General features: G+C 40.5%; 1 protein-coding gene across 10 annotated transcripts in view; it reads right to left on the reverse strand.

Annotated features, from left to right (window-relative positions):
* Window positions 1–24,389, reverse strand: part of PLXNA1 (plexin A1) — a 445,618-nt gene that overhangs the window by 229,739 nt on the left and 191,490 nt on the right. For all 10 annotated transcript variants that reach the window (XM_042453379.1, XM_042453376.1, XM_042453378.1 and 7 more), the window contains one exon: window positions 7,267–7,407. In XM_042453379.1, the coding sequence (XP_042309313.1) occupies window positions 7,267–7,407 (141 nt within the window). The remainder of the gene's footprint in view (window positions 1–7,266; window positions 7,408–24,389) is intronic.

Consider the following 24,389-nt stretch of genomic DNA (forward strand, 5'->3'; position numbering starts at 1 on the left):
AAGATTGACATCACCCAGAGGCCCTGTATAGCATTTGCCCATGTCTGGAGAAAAAAAATTAAATTTCTGTGATCCAGCCTTCTACAGAGCTGAATATAGCTGTTGAAATCTCTAGGGACAGCATTAGCTGTGAGGTCCCTGGGTAATCAAGTGGCTGATATTCTTCCAGCCCAGCATAAGGGGGATGCCGGTCGGTCACTGGAGGAGCCCAGCTTTCATTAGTAGCAGGTGTGTTGCCACTTCAGCCAGTTCCTCCATCCCGCTGCAAACAAAGAGGCCATTTTCACAGAGTAATTTAGCAGCCAAGCATGCGAGCCTGAAAGGGTTAGACAGGCATGCATTCCAAGGGGATTTGGGATTTCAGTAAACACTGCTAATCACTGATGGGGGGGGGGGGGGGGAGAGAGAGAGAGAGAGAAGTCTACACATGACAGAAAACATCTGATTTGGTCAGCATGGATCTCAAAAGAAAAGGAGAGTGTAATGTAAAAGCAGATTTTCATTTTCTTCTTGTATTTCTCTAGTCAAAAGGGCAATCGTGTCCGATATAGACACATCCTTTAGGGTGGGTTTCTCAGGTAGAACCAGAGTAGTGACAGGTCACGCTTTGGGAGGGAATGGACAAGTAATCCTACACTGGCCAAGGAAGGTAATCACTTTATGTGGAAGGCACCTAAAGTTTTTCTTTGTGGTGAAAGGTGCAATAGAAACCTAAAAGGGTAGAGGAATAATTGTATACTTGGACACACTCTTCATAATTCAACAATTATAAATTAAAGTGAAAATAAATAAATACAAAATGAAATAAAATCTAGAAGCCCTTTGAAGAAGAAATAATACTGTTTCAAAAAAATAAGAAGGTGTATCTCACCTTTCAGTCTGTCTCCATTTTTGCTGTTTTATACAGTCAATTAACATTACCTCCCAAGCAGCGCCCACAGAAATTGTGCTTGCAACCAACAACAAAGTCACATGGGCCAGATTAGGCCAGGTATCTCAAATTATTCAATAATGTTTTACAAAAAGGTTTTATATAAAAGTAGGTAGACCATGTGCATCTCTGAATGCCTTAGCTTGCTGTCTCCAAAAACCCAGTATAATACCGTGTGCTGCCAAGACTGAATGTTTCTCCATTTATTTTTAAATGCCTGACAGGTACAGTTTTTTTCCAATTTACTTTCAGATTTGAAATGCAAAAAAGGATGTGCTAAAACTGATGAGCCTAATCAGGTGACAATGTTGACTAGAAGCACTTCCCAAAGAAAACTGACTCAGTCATTAATGTTTTAGGAACTTCTCAGCCAGTGTATTGTAATGCAAAAAATATGAACTGCCTTAACTCGTGGACTCAGGTTAACGTCACAGTAATCCCTAAGGAAACAGGGGACATTTTAGAACCAAGACAATTCAGGCCGATATTGCTACTTAATTGTGATCATAAGATAGTTGCCTCCATAATGGTTGAACTGTTTTTAAAAATCCTCAGTAAGCTGGATACATGAAAACCAATCTGGCTTTTTACCAGATAGAAGAATAAAGGACAGTATTAGACATATGATTAACCTGATTTGCGTTGCACCAGGAAAAAAAATTGATAAAAAGCTGCTCTTATTTTTTGGACGCAGAAAAGGTGATTGATAACATCAACTGGGTTTTTCTGTTGACCTTGTTACAAAAAATAGAGGCCAGTAACAATTTTGAAAATTGGATGAAAGCTATTTCTAGAGAGCAAGTAGCAAACATTCTAATAAACAGAGAAATAACTAAGCCCTGTAACATCTATAGGGGAACAAGACAAGGGTGACCCCTTTTACCACTTTTATTTATTATATCTTTAGTAATGTTGTTAGTAATGATTAGAGAAATTGATGGGGTTAAAGTAAGAAGACAGGAATTCAAAGTGAAAGCGTATGCAGACGATCTGGCAGTATTACTTTCCAATCCTTCGAATAATATCAAGAAGCTGCTGGTGACAATAAATGAATATAGCAAGGTCTCAGAACTCATCATCAAGAATAAGACAAAGGTATTAGGTATTAACTATGAACTTGACAGAATGAGAGAAAAAGGATTTTGTTAGTAAATCAAGATTTCAAATACAAAAGATGATTAAATACTTAGGAATATATATCTCCACAGATAACAATAAACTGTTTAAAAATAATTATGAAAAGGCTTCAAAAAATATTAAAATGGATATGGAAAGATGGGAAAAGATTGGCAAAATATCCTCTATAAAAATGAATCTGCTCCCCAAAGTTCTCTTTTTATTTCAAAAATTACAAATTATTATAAATGATGTACCTTTTAGAAAATGGGATAAAGATATTTCTTTGTTTCTTTGGAAAAAAGCTACAAGTTAAAATGAAATTGCTACAAGATGAAATAAATAGAGGGGGTATGGCTTTGCCGAACCTTAATAATAATAATAATTTGTTTTATTTATATACCGCTATTCCAAAGATCATAGCGGTGAACAGCAAGTAAGCTAATTAGCAAGTAAGCTAATTTGCCCCCAACAGTCTGGGTACTCATTTTAGCGACCTCGGAAGGATGCAAGCCTGAGTCGAGCTTGGGCCCTTTTGCTGGTCTTGAACTCGCAACCTTGTGGTTTTGAGTGAATGGCTGCAGTACAGGCATTTAACCACTGCGCCACCAGGGCTCCATAGACTATATTATTATGCTTATAGTCTATATTGGATTCATAACTGGATACAAATTAAAAAGAGAAGTCTACTTCAACTCCAAGAGTTTGAAAACCAATCTGGCATGGCTACCTTGGCTACAGGTAAGATGTGGTACACAAGGACTTTAATAATCATGTAATAAAACAGACACTTCTGAATGTCTGGAAAAAGATTAGGAAGAAGTGGAATGAGTCAATCCTGGGATGAATTTTAATTAATGAAGCCTTTTTTTAGTAACAAATCTAAGTGTAATGAAAAATGGGTAACATATGATGACATTTTTATTAGGAACCAACAAAATATAAGATTAAAAGAGAAGAAGGAGCTATGAGATGAGGACTATAATTGTAGTTTGTTCCTGTATTGACAGATCAAAGAAAGATCTAAGATAGACTTTAAACTTAATGGCTTTGGAGAGTGGGATAAAGACTTTACAAATATCATACAATCAGAGAAAAATCACCAGAAAGCAAAATTTTATAAATGGCTATTAAAATTTGAACAAGAAGATGAAAATGTCAAGCACTGGATGGTCAAATCGACTCAAGACACAGGGCTAAATATCAAATTGGAACGGTGGGAACAAGTATGGATGAGAGGTTTAAAATTTATGTTAAATTATAACCTCAAAGAAAATTGGTATAAAATGCAATTCCATTGGTTTCTTACACCCTATAAGTTATCCAAAATGTGTAAAAACACAAGTAGAGTGGTCCCTCCCCTTACGCAGGGATCCGTTTCGAATCCCTCCACATAAGGGGAAATCAGCATATGCTGGAGCCTCATTGGAAGTAATTGGGCTCGCACCTGTGGCGCGCAGCAGCACACACGCACCACAGGTGCACACTCCATTACTTTCTCCGGGGCGCGCAAGGGGCATTTCCTGCATGGCTTTCAGACTATGCTGAAAGCCGCATATGGCATGCTCACATGAAACGCGGGCGCACTGTAATGTATGTCAGAAATGTGGTAAAGAAATATGATACCTTTATCATGTTTGGTGGCATTGTGAAAAAGCCAATTAATATTGGAAGAAAATTCATTCTCAGATTCAGGAGATATTAAAAATCAAGTTACCTCTGACCCTAAGATGTATTTACTAAATATGGTGATAGACAAGAGTACAGTGGTACCCCGGGATACGAATGCGCCACCTTACAAAATTTCCGGGTTACGAAAAAAATCCAATTAAAAAAAATTTTTCCGGGTTACGAAGGTTTTTTCGGGTTACGAAAAATTTTTTGGTGCTTTTCGGCGCTATTTCACACAAAATCGCGGCTTTTCCCCATTAGCACCTATGGGTTTTTCGGCTTGCGAAGTATTCCGGGTTACGAAAGCGGCGGCGGAACGAATTAATTTCGTAACCCGGGGTACCACTGTATAAGAAGAAAATGTGAAAGGATATTGTTGTACAGGTATATGGTTACAGCAGCAAAAATCTTATTTGCTGTGAAATGGAAGGGAGAGAAATATCCGGAAATAAGAGAATTATTAAATGTCTCTTATTAAAATGTGGCTTATTAAAATTTATGAATTCATGGAAATATTTTTTATTTTATTTTTTATTTTATTTTATTTAAATAGATAAATTAACTAAGTTATTACAAGGAAATACTCTGACTCATTTCCGAAAGAAATGAGAACCATTCATTAAATATTTAAATGAACATAAAAATACTAACTCTAGAACAAAACTCTGGTTTTCGCTGTTGGTAGAATTTATATGATAAAAAATGTATATGTAATATACAGTTGGCCCTCCATTTTTGCGGGGGATCTGTTCCGGACACGGACATGGACACACACACACACAAGTGTGTGTGTGCAAAAACAAAGGCTAACACATATCCAAGCCACATAGGCTTGAATGGGGTGTGTGCTGCGGAGTGCGCCCCATTGGAATGAACATGACCACATAGCCCGAAAAGCCCACAAAAAACTATGGATGCTGGCCATGAAAGCCTTTGACTTCACATTGTTTTTGTTTGTTTGTTTATATCCTGCTTCCCTCCAAAATTAGAACACAAAGCAGCTTACAAATTAAAACAATAATACTGTTAAAAACAGGGGGGGAATAGATAACAGGATATTTTCATTTATAATGAATCTAAAAAACTTTAAGAAAATGTGTTCACATATTTTCTGCCCCAAAACCATTTCAAAAACTATGTAAAAAGGTAACATTTCTGTATGAATACATACAATATCAGATCATTACAATTCCTAGTCTTTGGGCCTAAACAGATGGACCCAAAGGAGCAGCGTCATGCCACCCTTTTCAGCGCCAGATAGGGGCCATGACAACCTTTTAGAACTGGCAGAAAGTTGCCCTTGCTGCCGTGACAGCACTTTTCAGCACTACTTTTGGTGTGTGGCGTATAAATGCCACACTAAAGAAGTGCTGTGACGCACCCGCCATGCGGTCTGAGTAATGCCAGCAGGGGGCATTGTTGGGGCGTGCGTCACCAAAAGCCAACCCCCCGCCAAGCACTTCATGCCGGTCTGTACAGCCCCTTAGTTTCCTTTCCTTAGCTCTTTTTTCTCAAAATTATATACGTTTGATACAAGGGAAAATGAATGTAGACAAAATAATTTTCTCTAATTTATTAATGTTGATGATTTCTTCTGTTTGTTTGTTTTTGGTTTGTTTTTTGCTTAATCCTCAAATTGGCAAAATCAGAAAGGTTCCCTTATAGTTCTGGTGTTCTGTATAGTTCAAGAACTTCTGTGTGTGTGCGCGCGCACATACACACAAATAAATAGTCTGTAGACTTATGGTGAACCCTTTAATTTCATAGGGATTTCTTAGGCAAAAAATGTTCAGAGACATTTTTGCCAGTTCCTTCCTCTGAAATACAGTATAGCCAACAGCACCTGCTATTCACTGGCTGTCTCCCATCGAAGTACTAATCAGAGCTGACCCTGCCTAGCTTCCAAAATCAGCCAAATCTAATGCCTTCAGGGTACTTAGAACTGTGTTCAGGAAATTATACCTCCATTTGTAATGAAATATATATATAATGAATTCTTCATTTTTTCCAAAAAATTATAATGGGTAATTAAAGAGGGGGAAACTATCCCCCCCCCCATGGTTTCAATATTCCCGACATTCCAGATATTTCTACCTGAGTCCAGGGGTACACCCAAGCTCTGAAGCAGCTGTTTCAAAGGGACTGTCCTGTGACTGACCAGGAATATCTCCTGTGTTGTCTGGATTAAGCTTCAATTTGAACACCCTCATCCAGTATCATTGACAGCAATCATTAATTTAGCACTGAAACAGCATTCTTGGAATTAGACAAAAAGGAGAATAGGAACTGAGTGTTATCAGCATATTGGTGACACAGGACCGCCAAACTCCAAATAATCTCTTCTACATTTTTCATGTTTATGTTGAATAGCAGGAGGACAGAACTAAGCCCTCATGGGCCCCACCAAGTCAAAAGTTTTGGGAAAGGCCAGAAAAAACAAAAGAGGCAGACTCACGGGTCCAATTCTTGGGGTAGGGCATCCACCAAGGTGACCAAAGCTGTCTCCATTCCATATCTTGGCCCAAAACCAGATTGAAATAGATGTAAATAATTCATTTTAGTCAGAAACCCCATGAGCTAGGAGGCCAGTACTGTAATTCTCCAACATTGTCAGATTCAGCAATGGATTTTTCAATAACAGCCTCAAAGCAGCATGTTTTCAGCACAATGGGAGTCTGCTTTACTGCTTTTACTACTCCCTTTACCCAAGCAGGTAGTCCCCTTCTAGTTGCCTTTATGAGCTATGAGTCTAATATCATATGGTGGCTCTCACTTTTCCTGTCCACATCCTCAGACTGAACAAATTGAAAGGTATCCAATAACACAGAATAAGCCAAGGTTACATCCATCGAACCTGTATCAATTACAACCAGAAATGATTCAAGTGATTTTGTCTGCAGTATAATGTGCAAATTCTTCACAGTGAGTTCTTGAGTGGCCTGTTTTTCCATCTTGTGGGGCAGAGCATAAAATATCTCTAACTACATAAGAGGTCTGCTGGATAACCCTCTGTGGACACAATGGTAGCAGAGATATATGATTTCTTAGCTGAAATCACCACAGGCTTTGTAATAGGTAATGTTGTTCATGTGCAACCAAATCATGAACAATTTGGGCAAGGTCAAATGAACAAAGATTACTCTGAACTTTAGAAATTTGTAAGGAAACTAGACAAAGTGCCTCACCATATAATCAGAGAGGACAAATCTCTCACTGAGACTGAGTTAATTGAGAGCCCTCTTTCATGACCAGTTCTGACACAGAAGCCACTTCTTTGTGATAAGTGCCAAGCACCAGTAACACAAATAGAAACCATTATGCGTAGAGTACACTGAACATTAATGCTCAGCCATACTGGGGCATGCTATAACACCACACACATAGAATCCTCTGCATATGCTGTTACTCATCACAAGATGAAAGGCCTTGTGCTGAAGGAATATGATATATCTACTATACATAAACAGAAAGTGCATCCAGATAATGATCCTCACTATTGCTCAGCCTATAATGAAGTAGAAGAACCAGCTGTAAACAATGTTTCATACCTGTTTCTCCGTCATGGTATACAGGTATTGGAGATCAGGGCTGAGTACTAAGTCCCGAAGGATGGAGCTTCCTTCATGGGCCACAACATTTTCATACTGCAACGCCGCACGTCCAATGGGATTGCCAGAATCCACCAAAATCTGAAAAAGCAATGAACAACTTTAATATGTGCTGTTACAATTTCTTGGACAAGCAAGAAAGATGGCATGTGGCAAAAAGAATAAACAGCTAATGCTACGTTTCTGTTTGTAAAAAGACATTATACTTAGGTAAAGAAATAGAGAAACGTGTCAATTACATTGTTAGTCACCACTTTGCACATGTCCCTTGAAACCGTATGGCTTTGTGCTGGGGACCCTGTTGCCTTCCAGATGTAGATGAACTAATTTCCATCATCTCAAACCATTGGCCAGACTCAATGAGGAAGATGGAATTTGGAATTCACTAACGTCAGCCCTGTTATATTCTCTCCTGTTTCGAATAAGAACAGCATCCAAAGAGCATGTTTTGGTTGCCATAAGCAGAAGGAAAAAGGAAATGAAGATTCCAGATGGATTTCTCGAACACAAGTCCACCCTTCATATGTTTTTGTATTTGTTTTCTTTAATGTGAAAAGGAAAAAAAAATGAACCATCAACCTTATCTGGCCAATCAAAAAGAGCCACTTTCAATCTCCTTGCCATTTCAGGAAGCCCACCTTAGTTGCCATTTCTTTGCCCTTTCATTGATCAAAGCATCCCTTGAAAAAGACCTAAATAAAGAAACAACTCCATCTGTGTTCCATTTAAAAAAAAACTACATTATGCACTTCAACGCACATTAATGTTCTTCAAGTTAAATCTAGTTGACTTTAAATGAATCAGATTCTGCTAAATGATACGTTAATAGTACAGTACAAGAAACAGTAAAAATGGCTGATAAGAACAGTGCAGAGAATGTATGGCAGCCACAAAGGCAGTGCAGGGAAGAAGAGAGAAGGAACCAATAATATTCCTTTAACTAGAATAAAGTATCCACTACATGCCTCTGTGGACCAAAACACAATGCAAAAATAATCCAGTTTGAGATCACTTTAACTGCCCTGGCTTGATGCCAGGGCAGTGGTTCCCAACCTTTGGTCCTCCACATGTTTTAGACTTCAAATCCTAGAAATCCCAGCCAGTATATCCAATGCTCGGGAATTCTGGGAGCTGAAGTCTAAAGCACACAGAGGCCCAAAAGTTGGAAACCACTGTGCTAGGGAATTCTGGGAACTGTAGTTTTGTGAGACATTTAGCCTTCTGTGTCAGAGGGCTCTGGTGCCACAAGAAATTACAGTTTCCAGAATTCCCTAGCACTGAGCCAGGGCAGTTAAAGTGGTCTCAAACCGGATTATTTCTGCAGTGTGTTTTGGCCATGTGTCACTTTTTTCTACAGTGAACTTGCTTCCCACCTGTGACATGTTAAGCTATTCAGTCTAAGTACTTCATCCAATTTGATGTGCACTTGGAGTAATATAAGTAAGGCCATCCAAAGTTAGTTACATGCTAATATGTATGTATATAAGCTTTTTCTCTTCCACCTGTCTAGATAGGGGATCATTCTGACAATTTTTTTACTCATATCAACATATCTCCCTTACAGGACAAGTAATATTGTGTAGGTTATCAACATTCATAAATACTGTTTTAGACAGCTCTTCTCACAGCTGAGCCTTTTAACAAACTAACAGTTGGCCTTGAAATGTTATCTGGCATGTTGAAAAGGTAGAACATCCAAAATGGCCTAGCACAGCTTCACCATGGTTATAGTAATATGGTGTCCTCATTGCAAAGGGGTACATATTGAGAACTAGTGGAAGATACACTGTCACCTCTGTATTTCAACCAAGACAGAAACACCATCCCCCTCCTTTTCCTATATCAGCTTTTCCTGAAAGGGTCAACCAGAACCTTTGTTCCAGGCATGGCAGGGATATAGTAAATGCTGTAATCCCATTACCACTCACAGTGACAATACAGCTTATCCTAAATAACTTGCTTTCACTTCAGAGGCTATATCTGCATTAAAAGGCACCACAGGGTCACAGTCAGCACATAGTAGGGAGGAGCTACAACAAAGTTCATTCTCTTAACTCAGTTGCCACCTGGTTTTTCAAAATGAGCCATCTCCACCTTATTGCTACTTCTTTCTTCAGTGAACTTGCTTCCCACCTGTGACATGTTAAATTCAACCTATGTAAACTATAGAGGCAGGGATGGGAAAGAATGTTATGTAACCTGATCTGTCTCACAGCACACAACTTGACTCAGAAACCTTTGGATCCTTTCTCATTCCAGCCATCCTGTTGATGTGGTGATATACAACATCATCTAGTCATTCACCCAAATTGGATATCTCATCACTGGATAAGAAGGATGGAGACTGTTAACCTTTCACAAAACGTGAAAACACAAAAAGCATATGCCATATATAGAAGGAAAGTTATCGCCCTTGCACATAATGCTGGAATCCAGGGTTATCCAGTAAAGACAAATAAATTCCAAACTCCAAGTGGAACAAATTACGCTATGGGATTTGCTGCCACAGGAAGTAGTGGTGATCATCAACTTGGCTGGCTTTAAAGAGGAATCAGACAATCTCATGGAGGACAAGAAAACAAATGCCTGACAATCACAACAGCTATATACCACCAGCCAGAGGTAGTAAGCCTCTCAATACCACTGTTGGGAATACAAGTAAGATACATACTCAGCTTTAGGTTTCCCACCACAGATAGACAGGCCGCCTGTGGTGTGGCTCTCGCATGGATGTAAGAGTATTCACATTATGTTTTCAATTATTTCCAGGAGAATCTCCCTCTCTCTCTCACACACACACAAACACCGGGGGGGGGGAGCAGAAATTCATTGTACTCCACTAGCCGACAGTCAACCATCTTTGGTGTATACAACCCCACATAAAGAATTCCATCACTGTTTCCTGCACGTAGTAGTGAAGCTGCTGCTCCAATAACTCTGACCGCCAAGCAAATGAAAGAATTGCCAAATAGAAGTGGCCATTATATCTTCACCATGCTGAATGTCACACCAAGGATTCTCTTAGCCTTTCAGAAAGCAAGTCTGTCTTTAAACGTTAAACACCTCTGCAAAGTTGTGTGGAATGCACTGCTTTCCACTCACACTGTATAGTCCACTGTTCAATGCTAGGCACTTACAAAATCCTGTGGAATTTACTGTTCATACAGTTCCCCTTCCTCTTTTGGGAAGTCTTCAAGTTCACCCCACTCCAAAAGTGGTGGAATGTTTTGCAGATTACTGATTACAAGCTGAAGATCTGTGGCTAGTAGTTATGATAGCTATAAAATCAAAGATCTGTCAAGAAAAAAGCAACATAGGATATACAGTATATGAAATAAAACATGTATGTGAGAGTCATGGTGACTCAGCAGAAGCCAATTGAGAACCACACAGGTGTAAATGGTAATACAATTAACAAGTCCTAACTGCCAAGGACAAGAAATGCAAAGTGGATAATTGGACACACCTGACAATTGTTAAGTGGTCAAGGCTGAGATGATGAAATCACTAATTGTAGGATGAACCAAGTGAACCAATGAGAATGATGTACACGCCTACTGGGTGGAAACAGACAACAGTGGGTGGTACCATGCATTGACTATAATAATGACTATGCATCCCAATGTATTTTGTGGGTTGTAGAGTGGATTGTGAGGAGTTGAGTATTGTTGTGTTGGATAGTTTGGAGCTGTATATAGTAGAATAAAGTAGATCTTTTATTTAAGACTACTGAGTTGTCTGGTGTCTTGGTTGAAGCTACAAGAACCAGCTGGATCCTGAAGAAGGGTGAAGACTTCTGTGGAAGCAAGAGTGAGAAGGCTTGGAGAGTTTGTCGGGGTCTTCAGCCTATTCTCTGTAACTCTGCTAAGCTATAACCACTGGCCAAAGCTGGTCAGCGCGGTGCACAACCAGGTGGTGAGTTCGAGCCAGAGGTGAAGAGCTACAACTCCCATCATCCCTGACAAGATCTTGGACAGTTTGTCCTGAATATCAGGTGCTGGACAGCATGGGGTGGAGGTGGGGGCATTATTGCACTCATGCTCTGTTTGAAAACTTACAAAGGACCTCTGGTTGGTCACTGTGGAAACAGGATGCTGGCCTAGATAGGCCATTTGATTGATCCAGCAGGGTTTTTATTATGTTCTAGTCCCCATTGATTGCAATTGTATAGGTAGACAGAGAACACAAATGTCAGTCAATTGCTCTGACTCAATATATGTCAGACTCAAATATTACTTAAATGGAACCAAGGAATTAATTTTGTTACTTCTGAGTTCTACTGATCCCACCTCATTACTGGACTATCCTTCATCTCTGTAAACCCACAACCAAAGCACCACCCCTCCCACTCCCCCCAATAAAGCCCCACAGAATGTGTTGCAGCTTCATTTCCTCCTCTGAAATAAATAGACTCCATCCATCCATTTGCATACTTTCCAATCAGGCAAAGGAAGTGTGGCTTAGGAGGCAAGATCCTGGCGTGTGGCTGATAAGCATGGAAATGTATGCTGCTCACAAACAAACCAGGGCCCATTTAATTAGAGCAGTGCCTTTGATTCACCGCCAGCATCTAGTGCTCACCAGCCCTGGATTATTTTTAGTCACTTTTACAAAACAAATGTATTTGATTAAGAGAGACACCCCTGAACTGAGAAAGACAGATCGATAGAGGCAGAGATGTGGGGAGGTTGGCCTCCCACAGAGAATGGGGCTTGGGCCTGTAGTGAATGTGTTCAGGAATGCAGGTGAGATCATGAGGAGGTCTTACAGGCAGCCTGACAGCTGCACAGCAAAGTCCTGGAATGTGTGCTTGCCGCTGCCAATTCCTCCATTAAGTCCTGCAGTTCTTCCTAGCGCTGCCGTTTTGAAATTTGCCTTACTCCAGAAGACCAAAACCTCCCCTCCACATACAAGTTCATGGGCATATACATGCACACACACGCACACACACATACAAACTGGTTTGTTGCCAACCAATCCTGTCCTAATCTCCCCTGTCTCAACCATTTCTTTCCTGACTCAACTCATCATCCCAATCCATTTCATATTGGGCAGCTTCTAAGATGTATGGTTGACATAGGTTCTTTCTTCACCATACATACCCCACAAAAACACTCAATAGGGAACCACAAGAGACCTGGACTCCCTGCTGCATGTTTCCAAGGCACAGACACAATGAAAAGAAGCCCTGTCAGTCGGTCGCCTCACACACTGCAGGGTAGAAGTAGTATACAGTACATTTTTGACACATGCTTCTATTGTAACATGTGAAGCTGCCTTTCAGTTAACCTGAAATTTCGGCCCTAAAAGGGGTTTATGCATTGATTCTCCAAGTTCTTTCTCCTGCATATCAAATATAGGTCATTACAGGAGTCTGTAACCCCCTGCTGGTCAATTATTTCTATTTCAATGCTAAAAGCTTTGTCAATAGGCCACTATCTGAAGTTACTAGAATATCTGCATTAGTAATCAACCTCACTTTCTGCATACAACTGGGGTTTATCTACTTATTTATTTTACTTTCTCCAACTCCAAAGACTCTGTGCCAGTAGCATTACATTAATGCATACAAAAAGGCACAATAGAAAAACCAGACAAAACTTATGCCAATGCATGCACAAAGCATGTATCCAACTCCTATTGCCCCAAACTAGCCCAAACAAAAGAATTTGCAATAGTTTTGCAAAGTGTTTGATTGTTATTTATTCATGTAAAGAAAGTGTATACCACTTTTCTTTTAACAAAGCCACAGTAGTCTGCAATGACACAATTAAGGGGCCTTAGTCCTAAAAATATGTTCACCAGAACCCATTTGTTCCACATTTCCCTGCATAAAAGGTTCTCACTGTTTTTCTCGTGATGGTGGTGCAATTTTACATGATATTCAGGCACTTCAATGCCACTCCCTCCTACCAAACAACCAATAATTGGCCCTCAAGAGACTAATGGATGCTCCCAGCCAGTTCTGGGGGCATGCTGAATGCTACACTCCCTATTAGGCCAGCACAGGTTGGATGCCTCCTTCCAGCTTGTTGGGGCAATTGGCTAACACATTGTAAACCACTTAGAGAGTGCTTAGCACTATAAAGTGATATAGAAATATAAATGCTGTTGCTATTGCTATTCTTCATTCTCCAAGTGGTGGCCTCCTTGATCTGATGGGGCTTTCTGCTTTGCCAGTGTTACAATTGAACTTAGCCTTCTTAGTTAGTTTAAATTTATTTAAAAGTTACTATTTACACTTTTTATTTCCCAAGCTTGTAATTAACAGTAACTTATCTTGGCCACAGGTATCATCTCCAAGAAAAGGAATGTGTGTTCCTTCTTCTGAACATGGCAATAGCTTCCCACAGGCTGTGCTACCATGATGGATGTGCCTTTACAGTGCTTTTATGGGCCACCTTCATAGCCCAATCAATCAATACTTTTTCACCTGAGTTTTAAAATCAATCTGTTGCTGCGCTAGTAATTCAAAAGTAACACCTATCTAAAGCTGTATTTCTACAAATATTTTAATTCAATATGTAGTGCCTCAGAAGAGAATGAGTTCTCTAAAGTAAAATGTAAAACCATTGTGATGGCTCAAAGACAGCATGTTTGTGCACAGAAAACCCAGATTCAAATCCTTGCATCAGCCATGGTGATAAATGAGTGCATTTGGGTCAGCCTAACACACACACACACACACACTCTCATTCTAACTTTTCTTAGTAGGGTGTTGTAAGAGTATAGTAAGACAACTTCAGGTGTAAAATGCTGGATTTGGTAAAGAAAGGCAGAATATAGGTATGATTGAAATGTTATAACTTGAGATACTGCAGAAACAGCTGCCTCTTCTATAGAACAAAGCAATTTTATCAGTAGCTTTTGCTGCAGTCCTAAATATGCTTAGTAGCAGGCTGGTCTCATTAAAAACAGTGGGATCTATCGCCAGGTAAACATGCAAATGACAGCTTTGATGTCCAATCCCTTGCAGAAATGGCAAAAGCTACTGCAGATGGCAAAACACACAGATGGTTGTGCCCCATATTATTCAATGGCAGCAATGTGCATGTGGATATGTCAGCATGCACACATCGCCATTGGATAATATGAAGCATGGCAATTGGTGGATGGTTAAAACTGCAGACAGAATGAGTCCACTGTAGTACAAAATCTACCACATATCCCTAACTGCAACTTTTGTGCTCTGCTGGCACCTGCTCTCTCGCTCAACAGAATATGAGGCTATTTCTTAGAATAAGTGAGCAAGAATCATCATGCACATTACTGCTATTATTCAACATCTAGACTTCAAGTGAAGTGCACATATCAAAAAGACTGCCCACCATTGTTATCTTCAGATTCACACTCAGAAGAACAAAAGCAACAGCTGTGGATTTAAGGAGTGCATTTTATTGCAGATCTCTGGAGTGGTTAGATATCTGTACAGTGGTACCCCGGGTTACGAAAATAATTCGTTCCGCCGCCGCGTTCGTAACCCGAAATCCTTCGTAAGCCGAAAAAGCCATAGGCGCTAATGGGGAAAAGCCGCGATTTCGTGCGAAATAGCGCCGAAAAGCACCAAAAAATTTTTCGTAACCCGAAATAACCTTCGTAACCCGGAACAGTTTTTTCCTATTGATTTTTTTCGTAACCCGGAAATTTCTTAAGGCGGTGCTTTCGTATCCCGGGGTACCACTGTACTAATGAAAGAAATAATATTACTTTCAAGTCACAATTACAACAGTCAAGAAAGCTACAACCTGGAGAAAGCAACAAGGCAAGAGAATCAGCTTCCAGAGCACACTGAAATCTTGCTTACTAAGCAGTCTGTGAGTAGTATGTGCCTTCATGTTTGCTGACAATTTATGGTGACCCCATGAATTTCACAGGATTTTCCTAGGAAAGAAATACTCAGAGGTGGTTTTGCCAATTCCTTCCTTTGAAATAGTGGCAATGGCAATATCTAAGAAGCAAATGGAATATTTCTCCAGCATTTTCACCATTTTGTGCACTGATAATTCCCCCACACAGTTTCCCAATGTGGCTATAATGATTTGCACTTCCTACAATGAGTATTTGCAGATATGCAGTTCTTATAATACCTTCTTCGGTGCTGGATGGTACTCTCAGAAAATTTGTTGAAATTGAGATTTAGACATGCCTTTGCATACATAGTGAGGAAGATGGGAAAAAATAAGACTTTCAGTGAGCTCTTGGTATCCACTGTGGTTTGGTTCCAGGATCCCACATGGATACCAAAATCCATGGATGTTCAATTCCCATTAAATACAATGAATGACATAGTACAATGGCAAATTCAAGGGTTGCTTTTTGAAATTTGTATATTTAAAAAAATATTTTCAGGCTGTGTATGGTTGAATTTGAAGATAAAGAATCCATGGATATGGAGGAGCGGTTGTATTTTTTTAATGGCACCAAGAGAACTGCTATTATGCAAACTGGTTTTGCTCAAGAAGTAAATTTATGTGAACCCACAAAGAAGAGAGACCAAGAGAAATGTTATGCATAGCTGTACAAGCTTTTGGCATACTTCCCCTTTGTTATCCCTCTAGGCATTCACAGAGAAGTGAGCACACTTGCCAAAATGTGTTAACACTTTGGGTCTCTTCTCTATGGTCCCAGAGGGCATTCTGATATATCTATTGTAAAATTCATGTGCAATGCAGATTAGTGGCAAACTGAGGAAACAGGCCTCATAAGAGAAGAGAAGACTGGGAACTTCATTGCAAAAAAATAAAATAAGTAAAATGCATAGAAAGAAACCCAAATCTCTTTAGACCTCAAAGAGTGGGATGACATGGAATAGATTACAGTCTCCAGCTCTACACAGCTCTTTTACTTCCATACTCATTAATACAGATCAGGTTCTAGAAGAGCTGAGTTAAAATGACTACTGGATTCTCCCCTATAGTTAAACATAACTGAAGTCCACTGCAGTTGTCTGTGAGGGTATCATTCCTATCAAGACTCTTCCATACCTCCTATCCCACCAGGGTGTAGGAAGGCAGAGATATACGACTGTGGAGAGATGAATGTCTGTAAATTTGAGTAACACTACCAAGAAGTGACTATCTTCCTGTCCTCCATTTCCCCACTTCCACCCAGGGGAATAAACATTTACCCAAAAAAACACATTATTAACCTTTCTCTTCATCCTGATGCTGGTAATTACTATAATACTAATAATTACTCCAACTAATTTCTCATTGAAAATTCTGCTCTCACCCTTCCCAACTCATGCAAGCCAGTCACAGCACTGTACTGTGTTCAGGAAAGAATCTCAAAAATAAATACAGTTTGAGAATAGGCAGCAATGGGGAAGCAAGGGCGTGTGGGAGCCTTCTCTAGATGTAATGCAATGGGAATGTGTGGGTCATTAAGGTAAGATCTCTCTACTATACTTTCCCTACAGCTTCACCCTGTGTAGCAGAAATAAAGGAAGAAGAAGGATGCAAGTGCCTGTGAGCTTTTTAGAGGAAAGGCTATATGCCACAGCCATCTATATATCACAGCTCACTTTTAGAGAACATTCAAGCTCCCAGATCATTAAAAGCCCGCCCTTTCTTTATAGGCCTGCCTTGAGCACAGTGCTCTATCATACTATGACTACTATTAGCCACAACAATCCAGGATCTGAGGCACCAGCTTCTAAATGCCATTTTCAAAGGAACAGCAGCAAGCAGGTTATTGCATTCATGTCCTGCTTCTGACTTTTCCAAAGGGAGCATATGGCCACTTACCCTAGAAAAAGGATGCTGGACCAAATAGGTCTTTGTCCTGACCCATCAGAGGTTTTCTTGTGAATCACAAGGCAATGTTTGCCAAGATCACAGTATGATTCTGTAGCCAAACATAATTACACAACTCCATTGTTTGCTGAATATAGAGTTGGAAGGGCCACATGAGAGCCAGCTGTATGATTTTATATATGGTGGCCCTTCGGATCCACAGACTTCCAATCCTTGAATTCAATCATTTGCAGATTATCACACTCCGTGTTATTAAATGGCAGCAACAGAACAGAAAGAAACAGCAAGGCTGGCCTTAACACAAAGCAATATAAAACAAACATTCCAGGCAACACAGTCCTGATGGGATGACATTTTTTCTCCCCTTTTCTGTTTTTGTGTGTCATTACATTTTTAAAAGCTCAGTGTATACACCACTGCTCTTACTGTCTGTGTCTAAGTGCAATCTCTGCCAAAGCGCATATATCAGCTATTAGTTACACAATCCAAGTGCCACTTCTACTGCACTGGGAAACTGGTTTTCTGTTTTGAAAACCCACTTCCTCACAGTAGCATATATACAAATCCCCACTGTTGCTTTTCAAACAGGAAGAAGAAGTCACACACCTTAAGTATGTTTAGGGCCTTTCACGCTACACAATTACAGTACTTTGATTCCGCTGTAACTCCAATGGCTGCATCCTATGGGGTTTGTAGTTTGTTGAAGCAAGAGAGCTTTCTGCATGAGAATTCTAAAAGATCCTCCCTAAACTACAGATCCCAATAGGAGGGAATTGTTAAAATGGAATCATGGTGCTATAATTGTATTGTCTGAAAGAGACCTTCATTTGTGGCCAATGGTAGCAGTGAAGGAAAAGTGAGATCAAAGAAACTAAGTACATGAGCATTATCTGATGGCACCAATGCACTTCCTCAATATCCAAATGTGCTCATGGGTCCAAAGGTATGCAGACTCCTCCTCATGAATTATCACTCTGTCTTAGGTCTTCTATTTCACTGTGATCCTGAACAGAGACATATAAGAGCAGTTCCATTTAATTTGAGAAGCATTATCCACAGTGATGGTTTTATTTGTTCAAATATTATCCTGGGTAATACATTTCTTTGTTCAAATATTTATACGCTGGATTCTCTGCCATTCACATGGTACATAAAGTGGATTACAACAAAAACAAAATCATACCACTCAATGATAAAATCTGAAGTACAGTACACTAAACAGTAATAAAGCTACCAGCTTGGACTTACATATTAAAAACACAGCTATAAAAATAGGTTTACTGGTGACAAATCGCCAGTGAATGATTTGTGTCACCCACTGTGAGTGCACTCCATAATGTCTCTGCCACTATGGACAAAGTCTGGCCCCATGCAGATCCTTGTATCCTCTCCTGCATAAAGGGCAAAACAGACAATATTACATTCTTAGCTAGGAATGTAAAGAATAAAAACAGATGTTCTCATCCTCAATGAAAAAGGCTATCACAATATGTTGACACACCCTGTCAAAAAAATTGTCAAGCACTGAAAGACTTTTTCGTTCTTCAGTGAAAGCAACAAAAAAAAAAAATCAGCCCTTTTTTTACTTCTAATTTTTTTATTTTTGAACAAAAAAGCCTTGTATTTTATACAAACAACCATTTTGTGTGCAAACCAATGCTTTTCTACAAACAAATTTTTAACAAAAAAAAATCCTGAAATAAAAAATATATTTTTCCGATAATGTACAGAAACTCTAGATATCTTGTCCAATGGGAAAAAAACATTTGAAATACTTCATTGTTGTGTCTGAGATCAAAATAAACAAAGATCTACATTCCTATCCTTAGGAGATTAAGTTGCTTATGACAGAACTGCTTCTTAAAGCACACAGGACCTTTAAAAACTCTGGTGTGTGTTAATTGGCATGAAACATTGGCAAACAATGAAGCACAAACAAACTGTTCTAGAACCTGTGGCACCCAATGAAGGGCTAATCTGCACTGCATAATTAATACAATTTAATGCCACTTAAACTGCCATGGCTCCATCCTATGGAATCCTGGGATCTGTAATTGGTTGTGGAACTAGAGCGCTCTTGCAGAGAAAGCTAAATATCCCACAAAACTGTAAATCCCAGAATCCCATGGCATTGAGCCATGTCAGTTAAAACACTATCAAACTGCATTAATTCTGCAGTGCAGATAACAAGAAAGAGAAAGCCATGAGTTATAGTTTGTGGCGGGGAGACTCATTATCCTTAGCAGTGTCAGAAACTCAAACTGAAACACGCAAAAGGTTTAGGCACTGTTACTGTAGCAGACAGGTCTGGCCACTTTTTAAAGAGAACGGTTGGGCAATCTTTGCTTATTCCAATTTACGTTTTACAGGCACAATCTAAGAAATATTCTGTGGCTTATTCTTTGTAGGGAAAAGGTCAGAATCAGCATTTACAAACAAGATTTTTCTCCTGATCCACCTTATTTGGCATCTGGCTACCTGCCATAAAACTAGCACAGCTGGCACACGGTACATTAAATATATGAAGACTTTTTTTAAAAAGGTGACTACTAAGAATATAAGGGTTCAGTCTTTGCAATAAATATATGTGGACTGCTGTAATGTGTACCTGTGTCTATGAACAGTCACCCCTCCTTTCTTGCAGATTTGAGATCCGTATTCTTGATTATACACGGAGGGGTGACCTCCGTTATCCTCAATGGGGTGTGTCCTTGTGGTGTGCGCCTTGCAAGCCCCTGCAGGGGCGCACCCCATTCAAGCCTATGGGGCTTGAATGAGTCTCCGTTTTCACGGGAGGGGGGGGTCCAAAACAGATCCCCTGCGTAAATAGAAGGCCAACTTTATAATAAAGTATAAAATTTGCATCAGGATAAAACCAGCAGCAGAATAAGTCCAGACTATAACAAGCAAGTCCAGAAACCATGGTGTCTATTGCTAAAAGGTCTTCTGTCTGCCAGTCACTCATTTATGGAGAGATACTCAGAGAAGGACATTGAAAAGCAACTTTAGAGTCTATCTTGGTACATGTGGGACATGTGTTGTTCAATAACCTACTAAAACAGGTGCATGACACTTGTTTCCTATGAAAAACTGTGGAGTCATGTGAAGAATCAACTGTGGGGTGTTGTCAATGCTGGGCAGCTGCCAAAGAAAAAACTGAGTGGTGTTTTTAGCACTGCATCCATCTCTCCCTCCATATGCCACCACATGAAATCAGGCTGAGAGATACAGTTCTGCAATCTCAGCAGTAACACACAATGAGAAAAGGGATTTATTCTCAAATTAAGTCCCAACCTAAGACTGTATACACATGGGTGTGTACGTATGTGGGAGTAAGCCCCACTGAGTTCACTGCAGCTATCTCTACTGAGCTCTCCCAAGTCTAGTCTCCACCAGACTTTATTCAGTCCTGATGGGAGCAGGGCAGAGGCTTTCTAGACAACAGTGTCAATTCAACTGTCTTCATTTACAGCCAAAAGACAGTAAAATTGACTATAAGGTCTTAGCAGACAGAAGTATTCATCTAGTAAAGGAAACTATGCTGAATCTTAGTCTGTAAGGGCATGCAAGATGTTCTGGGTACATCTTGACAACCACAAGTGGGACTGGTCAAGTATCAGAAGACTTTGGTAGCATACGTTGCAAACAAGCATTACTGCTTAAATTGCATTGCGCTGACAGCCATTAAAGCACAGAAAATCACCCAGACCTTTTATGTTATCACTATGCTATCTGTTCCACTACTATGACTGTGTTTACAGGCACTTAATCAAATTGCCTAGTTTACAATAAATTCTACAATATTTCATTCCCCACCCATAACTTCCCTCTTTTGATGATTTGTACAGTCTCTATGTTTACACTGTCAGAATGATCACAACATAGCTTTGTCTCAATGTAAGCTATCTCACTTGTTTGTATACATTTATCTCCCCCCCCCCCCCCCAACTTTGTGGGAAACTATCTGCTATTCACATGTCCTGATCAATGGATCAGTTTTCTCAGGTTCCTTTCTGAACATTATCACAGCTTCATCACTCTCTCCCAAAAGAGAGTATACCCCTCCACCCGCCACACTGAGACCACCTATAACTCAACAGACCCAGTTATTTTATGCCAGAAAGATCCTTGCTGTTATTGCCAGGCTGCACTACCAATTTCCTGTGTCATTTTGGAAAAGATGACCAGATGGCAGCTCTTCACACTACGAAGCTAAAGGCACAAGGAACTCTTACTATTGGCATTCCCTGACTTACCTTGCATCTCACACTGAACACTTCATATTCTTTCAATAATGTTGTTCACTTTATAATCATTTATATGATATATTGGATCCTCTGCAGATATACAGCATAACCATAAGCATAAACACAACCTCTGCTTCAAAGAAAGCAAATATATCTGGCATTTTGCAAACATCTAAAGCAGGGGTGGGCAACTGCAAACAGGACAGGAGCTATTTTTCTTTCCTGAACCCTTCCGGCAGGCTGCAACAATACATTTAAGTGTGCCTGAAGTGATGTGATGTCATTTCTGACTGCCATTTTTGCCAATTTTTGGGTGATTGTTTTGATCTGTTTTGGGATGTTTGGGGGGCTGGGGAGGGAGCAAAGTATTTTTTATGCAGTGTTGGGAGATTGCAGGTGTATGGGAGCAAAAGAACACCCCAAAATGTGATGGATTTGAGGGGCTTCTGTGGGATTCCAAGGACCATACCTTGCCCATTCCTAGTCTAAAGCAAGTGTAAGGAGGCACAAATCTTTATATTGAAAATGTGCATCCAGAGATCTAGGATAAGCAGAAGATTTGAAAGTTTTAGAAAATATAGCAAAGTTGGCACTCCTTCTGTCCTAATAAGTACTGTTTCATCTTGCTCACCTGTAGGAATAAAGATACTCATAAAGCCAATTTCACAAATTCTACAAGTCAAAGAGTAAGCCTCAAAAATGTCAACCAGGATTTCTACGCTGGCAATTCTAAGACAAAACACTTTATCAATAACAGCAATGCAGGACTCCTGGAAAAAGCATTCCTCCTACACTGTTGCTGACAAGATTCTGATAGACATGCCAGGATTGGCAGGAGCCTGATTCTGACAGCTTCTTGCTCTTCTTTCTTTCTCTTTTGGGGACTCCATCAATCTCAGCCTTGCTACCAGACCCCTTACTCTATTCATCATCTTCTCTCTGGCATCTAGCTCATTCATCAGCAACCTACAAGTCTGTCCCATCTCCAAACATTGAATGAGCATTTTCTTGCCAAGAAACCCCTATGATAGGTTCACCTCAGGTCGCTATAAGTCGGAAACAACTTGAAGGCAGACAACAAAATAATCTTACACAATTTGATGATGCCAAGAGAAAGACAAAGTCTGAGTGAGGAAAAAAGTCAGAAAGAAGCGGGAAGGTCAGAATGCCCCCCTCCAAATTGATAACTGCCTCAAGAAAATGTATGCAAAGTAGCAAAGATAAAGCCAGGGCGGATTTTATGGGGAGATGTGGACCCGTAGGTAACTCGGGCCCCAACCATGTGGGCTGTATAGGGAATAACCCACACCTTTACTGCTGCCTGGAACGCAAATGGGAGCCAGTGAAGATCCTTTTAAGATGGGTAATATGGTCAAATCTTGATGAACCAGTGACCAAACCGGCTGCCGTATTCTGTACTAATGAAGCTTCCAAACTATAGTTGGGGAGAAGGCAGTGGATGCTGTGTCTTGAGTGCCCACGCAACCAAGTATACTGTGGAACAGCAGAAAACAAAGCTTGCTGCATCCTCAATATGATATCCCTTCATATAGTTAAAAAGAGGTATATATCACCTCTTAACCTTCTCTTCTTCAGGCTAAACCTACCCAAGTCCCTAGGCGAATCCTCACAGGGGACTTTCCCCAATTTTGGTTGCCTTCCTCTGGGCACTCTCCAGCTCATCAAAGGATGTTGAGAAACTGAAGCCGTCCAAAGGAGGGCGACTCAAAATGGTGAAAGGCCTGGAACAGTTTAGGGAGGAACAACTTAGGGATTTGGGTATGTTCAGCCTGGATAAGCGAAAGTTAAGAGGTGCTATGATGACCCTGTTTAAATATTTGAAAGGATGTCATATTGGGGATGGAACAGGATCCCATCACACCTCTGAGGGTGTGTTCCCATTGCAAATACGTAGTTCTTACCGGCAGAAATTCTTCCTAATGGTGAGTAGAATCTCCTTTTCCTGTAATTTGCATCCATTGCTCCATCGCGTGTGATGGGTCCACTTCTTTGGTATTTTTAAACAGAGGCCGGATGCCATCCATTGGGAGTGCTTTGATTGTGTATTCCTGCACGGCAGGGGGTGCACTGGTGGCCCTTGAGGTCTTTTCTGACTCTATGTTTCTGTGATCTAAGTTCAGCAGGCTCCTTCTGATGGCCTGAATGCTGTGTGCCAGTGGGGATAAAGAGGCAAGGTTTTTAAGCCAGGCATAGGGCTATGCTGAAGAGAGGAATTGCTTGTGGCTCCTTTTGTTCTTTGGATTGCTTATGACATCTGGCCAGAGAACATGGTTGTCCTCTTTATCAAGTCTATGCTGGGCCAGCAGTGATAACCCTTTATTCCTGTTTCAGAGCTCCGTTGCTGTGCTACCAACGCTTCAGAGCAGCAGAATGTCTGCGCAAAGAAAGGAATCCCTGGGCGGCGCCACAAATGTCATTTTCTTTCCATTTGTGGAGGCTTGAATATGGAACTGACTCACCCATTGCTTCCAAGAGGTGTCAGTGCAGAGCACAAAAACAGGAACTCAGGCAAGGACAAGGGGCCAAGGAAGGGAGGGGGCTTTGAAATCCCGCTCCATAAATACAGCCTTCTTTTGCACTGCTTCTCAGCACCCTGTGCAGCCCTGTAGAATGGAAAGGGTTCCTGAAAAGGCTGCAAAGTGTGTTTCAGGGCAGATAAGTCTGTGCCTTTGAAGTATGGCAGCAGACTAAAAGCGCCCCCCTCCTGTTTGTTGCTGGCCAGCCACTGAGAATTAATCACAGCCATGTACAGATAAGAGTACAAAGCAAACACACAGCATTGTGTGTGTGTGTGGGTGTGTGTGTGTGTGTGATGAGAGAGGAGAGAGAGGGAGAGAGAGGAGGAAGAGAGAAGATGGTGGGGTGGTGGTGGAGGAGGAGGAAGGACATAAGAGTCAAGCAGTGGGGTAGACCCAAAGAAGTAAGAGACAGATCCCAAGTGGGGAAGGTCAGGAGGAACCGAAGTTGGCAAAGCAGCCGGAAGTGCTAATTCTGTTTCTGTGGCAGCAGGAGAAGTACTAGCAAACTTGCTTCTTTTGCT

Source organism: Sceloporus undulatus, chromosome 2 (assembly GCF_019175285.1).
Source record: "Sceloporus undulatus isolate JIND9_A2432 ecotype Alabama chromosome 2, SceUnd_v1.1, whole genome shotgun sequence".
Taxonomy (NCBI): Eukaryota; Metazoa; Chordata; class Lepidosauria; order Squamata; family Phrynosomatidae; genus Sceloporus; species Sceloporus undulatus.